General features: G+C 46.3%; 1 protein-coding gene across 3 annotated transcripts in view; it reads right to left on the reverse strand.

Moving 5' to 3' along the window:
* Positions 1 to 107: 107 nt before the first annotated feature.
* LOC308090240 (cell adhesion molecule DSCAML1-like) overlaps positions 108 to 7,367 on the reverse strand; it is a gene marked incomplete at both ends in the record, with an annotated part of 83,221 nt that continues 75,961 nt past the window's right edge. For all 3 annotated transcript variants that reach the window (XM_080435304.1, XM_080435305.1, XM_080435306.1), the window contains 9 exons: positions 108 to 541; positions 1,405 to 1,716; positions 3,150 to 3,350; positions 3,461 to 3,613; positions 3,714 to 3,832; positions 4,022 to 4,052; positions 4,208 to 4,363; positions 4,876 to 5,163; positions 6,779 to 6,967. In XM_080435304.1, the coding sequence (XP_080291430.1) occupies positions 108 to 541; positions 1,405 to 1,716; positions 3,150 to 3,350; positions 3,461 to 3,613; positions 3,714 to 3,832; positions 4,022 to 4,052; positions 4,208 to 4,363; positions 4,876 to 5,163; positions 6,779 to 6,967 (1,883 nt within the window). The remainder of the gene's footprint in view (positions 542 to 1,404; positions 1,717 to 3,149; positions 3,351 to 3,460; positions 3,614 to 3,713; positions 3,833 to 4,021; positions 4,053 to 4,207; positions 4,364 to 4,875; positions 5,164 to 6,778; positions 6,968 to 7,367) is intronic.

Raw genomic sequence — 7,367 nt, forward strand, 5'->3', positions numbered from 1 at the left:
GTCTAAAGGAAGATGCTTGCATGACCTTTTTGGCCCAGGCTGAAGGGTACTGGTGTGGGACTGGCTGAGGAGTGTGACAGCAGTCCAAGTCTGTGCAAGACAACGCGCTACACCAATGTGTATGACTTGGAGTACGCCCCCACACTCTGTTTCTGCAGTCTCCCCAGAGCAGAGGAGCTGTTCTCCAGCAGCGAGTCTCTGGAACCCCCCACCTTGTTACTGTTGGTTGGGTTACTGCTAGTGCTGGAAGTAGAGGCAGTTGCCGCAGTGTTGGAACCGGGCATGGTGAGAGTCCTCTGGGGAAGGGTGGCAGTGCCTGAGCTCATGCCCAGGCTGCCCAGCCCAGAGTGACCCAGCGTCAGGGCCTGCTGCTTGGCCGGGTCCAGAGTCATATGACGGCCCTGGGTGTGGTATGCCCGTTGTGCCAGGCTACGGATCGAGGCTTCCCGCGGTGGCACAACTGGGCATGGGTCATGCATGTCCCCTTGTTTGCGGAAAAATGGGTCCGTCTTCATGTAAAGGGGTAGGTTGCAGAATTCACCTGAGGAGGAAAGCAGAGTTGTAGGGACAAGTTATCTAACAGATTGTTTGCGTTGTTTTATCTGCCTAAACCCTGATTTATATCACGTCCGTACAACAAAGTATAAATCAGGCTTAACTAGATAAAGTGCTCCTCGGAGCACAGGTCTCGGCCAGGTGAGGTACGTTATTGTGGCCTCCTGGTGGCGCTATAATAGGCCAATGTGAAAAGGGTGCCATTTATTCTTAGGCCTTCCACAGCAATCGGACACTGCATTCATGATTTGAGACATTTTGTTCCGAAAATGTGTTTTGCTAAATTAGACCTGCTGGTGGCGCTATAACAGGCCAATGTGAAAAGGGTGGCATTTCTTCCTCGGCCTAGTGGGAATGTGTGTGTGTGAAATTTCACGGAAATCGCAAGCTGCGTTCATGATTTGAGGCATTTTGTTCAAAACGGACCAATCCTGCACACTTGGAAGCCAACCTTAGCCAATGAGGATGGAATATGGGAAATCGGACAGATCCGTGTTGATCAAATGACTATAGAGATACTGTGTACAGATTTGCATGATGTTTGGATAAAATCTGTAGGAGTAAGTAGTAACACAAATCGGTCTCCTGGTGGCGCTATAACAGGCCCATGTGAAAATCTTTGGGCAGATGTTCTGAATTGGCATCCAGGGAGTGTGTGTGCACAGTTTCGCAGCGACTTGGCCAACAGTGCCGGAGATTAGCTGCTAACGGACGGACAGGACACACGGACGGACGGACACATGGACGGACGGACGGACAGGGTGCAAATTCAAAACATACTCTCTCGCCATGCCTTTCGGCCTGGCGGAGACAAAAATATGTGCCAGGATCCTTTTCCTCTATACATACTTTTGTTGGCGCGGTGGGGAATGGGCACAGCCACATTTTTACCACGGTCATAGTCCTGGGGTTTGGGTGGCGAGGCAGTGAAGCGGCAGATGCCTGGTTCGGAGGGCGTGCTGAGGGAGGTCATGCTGTCTGCGGGGTCATTGGTGCCCGTGGTCATCTGGTCAGACGAGCTGTCGGAGATGAAGCACTCTGTGATAGTGAACTTGGCGTGCTGCAGGTGTTCCTCCAACTTGGCGTGCTCATATGCCCTCGCCAGCTCCTCATACGTGGACGAAGCGCTCTCTGTGGACACCATGCTGTTGCGTCCCTTATCTGGAGAACAAAATGCACAGACATTCTTCATGAAAACAGTTTGACGTGAACGCGAACAACCTGTGCATTCATTGGTGGGGCACGCTCCCATAGGCATGCAAATGTATGTGGCTTTGTCTTCATGGGCATTCTTTTTTAATTCGGGTTCAGCACCCAGGAGGGCGCACATAATTAACCGCTTGCTTGAGTAGTTTACTTTTGCAGGGGTGTAGCTTCTGTGTCTGGACAGTACTTTCTTGTTCTGCATCAGGCAGGATGATTGTACAGGGCGTATACATTTGTATACTCTTTATTAAAATGTATGGTGTTTTTTATTATACTCGAAGGTATCTTACCTGAATTTGCCCCACAGGATCAATAAAGGTATTTATCTATCTACATGCAGCTAGTTGAAAATGCTGCAGCTTGGCTTTTAATTAGAACTAAGAGGTGATATAATGTATTGTAACTCAAATTTGACCTTCAGTATACTGTACCAACATCTGATAAACAGCCAATTAATAGTTTCTTCTTTTTTTCTACGTCGCACCACAGATCCAACCAATATGTCTGAGTCATAGTGTCGGGGAATTGTCAGAGTACCCGTTCACCCCGTCTACCTGTGTCCCTTTTATGCCCATATAGATCTCTGTATCTGTCAGTCCTTGTCCCTTTTATGCCCATATATGGAGATCCCTGATGTCATCAGTATATGCCTATACTGGAATGCCCATATATGGACATATTGGTTAGATCGGCGGTTCTGTACAACTGGATTTCCGAACTACTCGACGGTGGGCATCGCACTCCCTCAAGTCCTTGCCGCTGCGCACGCAGAGTTTGAAGTCGGTCGGTCCCATATATGCATATGACCATATATGGGCATAGCAGTCGGATCTGTGGCTCTGGACAACCGGATCTGTCAGTCCTTGTCCCTTTTATGCCCATATATGGAGATCGCTAATGTCATCAGTATATGCCCATATGTGGGCATGCCCCCTTTTGTGCCAATATATGGAGCTGACTGATTTGTTTGCGCCTGATGCCATGAAGACACATTGAGGTTAGACAACACACTCCATATTTGGGCATAGCGACACATGTTGGGCTCCACCAAGCCCCCAGAACCCAGTGGTTGCATTGAAGCGCATTGGACATGCTGGCCATTCATAGGTACTGCAGCTGGGGCCACTGTACATAAATGAGCTAAAACGGTTTCGACCAATGGGCTCGACTCACGAGCTTGCGCACGGGGCTGCGCACCTCTGTGACGCAAAACGCGTCACAGAAGTGACACGCAGAAGACCCAAATAGGCCTCGCCCATCACATTTCCAACCCGGAAGAAGGGATGATTTCGGCCCATGCGCTGGGTGAGCAATTCAATGCAAGTGGATGAGAGGGGATATCCGGTGGCGCCCTCTCTATTATTTTTAACTCTATGGGCTCCACTCACCTGTGTCTTGGGAGAGGCTAGCACTGTAGCTGTCACTCTCCGTGGCAGTGATGCCATGAGAGCCCATGGTGCGCCAGTCTGAGGTCAAAGTTCGTGCTGAAACTGTTGACTGGCTCTGACCTGGCCGGCTCAGAGTCCACTGGCTGGAATACCGGTTCCTGGAGCTGTGAACCGATTTGATACTCTTCCTGGAAACAGGGTCTTGAGAGGAACATACAGAACAGTCATTGAATAGTAACTTTGATTGTAATCACAACATATGAATACTTGCACTATGTTAATATGCATTAAAAAATCCAATAAAAACGTACTAGTGCCTGGGCGGATGTCTGACATGTCAATCAAAGGCCCGGAATTCTGGATGAGGGCTTGGTGGTGCAAAGACACGCCGGTGCAGAAGTTCTGGGGATTCACTGATTGGCTGAACTCAGTGTCTGTCACTGGCACAGCTGCCTTGTCCTCCCCTATATGAGACAAGAGAAATATTTATAATGTGCTTTGGACATTTTTTATTTAAAAAGAGCATTATGTTGACTGTTGAGTGAGCAAGATGTAGTCACATACCTATCTGTTTGATGCCTTCCTTGTCCTCAATAAGCAGCTGGACGCGTGGGATGTCAATATGGAGCCTCGGGCCTTGAGGTGGTCCCTTCACTGGAGTGTCCATACTGCGGTTGTTCTTACTGCGCACGCACACATAAGTGCTATTAGTTGCACTTACTTTGTACACTCTTATCAATTAAGCTCAGCTTAAATTAATTTAGACTCATAAGGCAAACAAATGTCTATCCATTTTCAGCAAAGACATGAAAGCCTTAGCCATGACAGCTCAAACCATATCCAGAATTCAGAATTTAGAATTTAGGTCTTACCTGATAAGCATCTCCGCAAGGCTCTTAGCATCTGCAGAAACAAATATCTTAATTAGATTACAGCGGAGTGTGAAGCTAATCATTTCCAGCCTGTCACAACTTGTTTGGTTCATCCCTCATACAGTAATAAACTCTCTGTCCCTCTCTGTGGGTGTGAGTGCTGGTTTCATTTTCTCCATCTCTCACCTCTGAGTCGTTTGAGCCTTTTCTCCTTACGCTTCCTGCGAATGATGAAGAGCAAGGCCACGCCCAGGGTGACCAAGATGACCGGTGAGCCGATGGAGAACAACTTTTTCACGTCGTCCCCCTCTCCACGGGCCGACTTAATAGGAGGGATGGTGCCTACAGAGTGAGCATGGGAATAGAGAGAGAGAGAGAGAGAGAGAGAGAGAGAGAGAGAGAGAGAGAGGCAGACAGACAGACAGACAGATCGAGAGGCCAGACATCAGGGTTTTTTCTTCTTTTTTTTATAGTAAATTTAACTCTAAGAATGTAAAAATGTACTCAAATAGACATATTTTTACACGTTCTTTGGTGTGGAGTAAGTATACAGTATACTGTGGAACAGTATGTGCTGGAGAAAAAGGTGTCCCTTCAGAGATGACACTTGACAAAGAAAGTAAATAATAATAAATAAAATATTATTTATATAGCACCTTAACCACTTAAACCCCATCATCCTTATTTTTAAGCTTTCGCTTAGAATAGCAGATCGACAGCAATCGGCTATTTTCACAATAACAGAAAACTGAAAAGACACTAGGATAGAGCCCTGTAGGACTCCGGTCGACCATATGGGGTTTAAGTAGTTAAACAGAGCTCACACAGTGAAGGAGAAAGTAAGAGACACTTACTGCCATCATAGTCAGTGGTGGCAAACTGGGACGTTTGGTTCCCACAGCCAGCGCTGTTGCAGGCCTTCATCTTGAGCTCGTACCAGGTGGCTTCACGCAGCTCACTGAGGAACAGCTGAGTGGTGGAGTTGGCCTTCAGGCTCTGCCAGGTCCAGGTACCCTTGGGCCTAAAGTCCAGCATTAGGGCAGTAATGGGGCAGCCGCCACTGGTCCAGCCCTGCAGGTTGAGCCCTGCATGCGTTGAGTTGATGTGGGTAAGAAGTGGTTGGTCCTTCTGGAACACTGGCTCTGTTGGTAGGAAAGGAGAACACAGTAAACAAATTAATAATTTCAGTGATATCTATGCAAGCTTAGGAATCTTATGTTTTATCTGCACAGACAAGTCTGGAGTTTAATTGAATTAAATGAATACTCCAAACTTTCCTCTATAAGCTGTCTAAGCTGAAAACCGTCAACTACCAACTCTCCAGCAATAGGCTGGCACAGCATGTGCTTTTTGCAGTATTCATTGAAGATAGTTCTGGGTAGAAACGATGGCTTGCTGTCACTGGGTGTCATATCGACCTTGTGCAACTTTTCTTTTGGGAATTCATTTACTTCAAGTGCTGACTAGCAAAATAGCTCAAACAGTCCCATTCAATGGCCTCAATGAATGTTTAGGTTTAGAATTTTAATGTGCTTTGTCTGTTAGTGGGCCACTCTAAGATAAAGCTTGGGAGAGGCAGGATTAAGGCAGTTAAATATGTTATCATTTCTGCTATCAACACTCACTGTAAAATGGAAGAATTAAGACTTTTTAATACCCAAGTAATTCAAGCCTAAAGAGACTTCCATATTGGTTATGCGCGATGTGGTACTTTTTTTGTGATGGTTCCTGCCTCGCATGCGCGCGTGTGTGTGTGTGTGTGTGTGTGTGTGTGTGTGTGTGTGTGTGTGTGTGTGTGTGTGTGTGTGTGTGTGTGTGTGTGTGTGTGTGTGTGTGTGTGTGTGTTTGTGTGTGTGTGTGTGTGTGTGTGTGCGCGTGTGTGTGTGTGTGTGTGTGTGTGTGTGTGTGTGTGTGTGTGTGTGTGTGTGTGTGTGTGTGTGTGTGTGTGTGTGTGTGTCTGTCTGTGTGTACCCCGTTTATCTTGAGGTCCGTCCAACCTATTGACAACCAAACTTGCCCTGTGTATCACCAAGGACCCGTAGAAGTGTCTCTGTCTGTTTCCCTTTTATGCCTATACTGTATATGGAGATCCCTGATGTCATCAATATAATGTCATGGTGCTGTCATCATAGACTGGCCTCCAAGTACTATGATAATAGGTACTGCACTAAGTACTCTGACAACGGGTACAACGAGTATTGCATAACAGGGGGACAGGGGAAATGCCCATTTGTTCCCAAATGGACATGGTTCCAAATTTACAATGTATTTCTAATGATGTATGTATGGCAGCTGCTGATTACAGGATACACATCCGAAATGGTGCCACATTGTATGTAGGTGTGTAATTTGTCCCTCTGTTCATTTCTACTCTGTGGTAACAATGCAAGGCCCTGTGTATTCGGTTTCTTTCTTGAATCTATACTCATTTTAAGAAAGTGTACACACAAGTTACATGATAGAATCTGAGGCCTCTGAGATGGCAAAGCAATATTTAAACGTATACAGTGTTGTATCATGTTATGTTCCCATAAGCTCACTCACTCACTCACTCACTCACTCACTCACACACTCACACACTCACACACACACACACACACACACACACACACACACACACACACACCCCCACACACACACACACACACACACACACACACACACACACACACACACACACACACACACACACACACACACACACACACACACACACACACACACATACAGTATTTACTGTGTTTCCCTTTCCCTCACCTCTTCCATGGGTCTTGGCTTCGATGATCTCACTGATACGCCCAGAGCCTACACTGTTCTTCGCAGCCAGTTTGACCTTGTACCAGGTGCCACAGCGCAGGTTGTCCAACCGGAAGGAACGCTCAGTAGAGCTGATGAACACATCTCTCCATTCCTCTGTGTTGTCCACAGAATACTGCAGCACAAAACCTGCATGTACAACACACAACACAACTCAAAGTTAAACACAGACACAGATTCTGTGTGACATTCAGACACACAGAATCTAGGCTCATTTACAATTGTTACACTGCCCTTTCGCTTGACAAAAATAATGTATTTTCAACAGAAGAAAGTGTCACTAATTGTCAACAGGGTTGTCTGACAAAGTATAGATAGATAGTATAGATGCATATTTTGTTGCATGACCCTTTAAAAGCTAAATCAAACCTAACTAAAATCCAGATGTCCCAAAACATCCAAGGCTTTAGTGGCATTTTCGCTGCAGCTACACCTCTCAACACCAGAGGGCAATACAGCACTATAAGCAGCTCCAACTTGTTCTTTTTATTTGTATTTGTATTTACCCTATTTCACACACAAACATAAA

The sequence above is a fragment of the Gymnoscopelus braueri genome (genome assembly GCF_963280865.1).
Source record: "Gymnoscopelus braueri genome assembly, chromosome: 8".
Classification (NCBI taxonomy): domain Eukaryota; kingdom Metazoa; phylum Chordata; class Actinopteri; order Myctophiformes; family Myctophidae; genus Gymnoscopelus; species Gymnoscopelus braueri.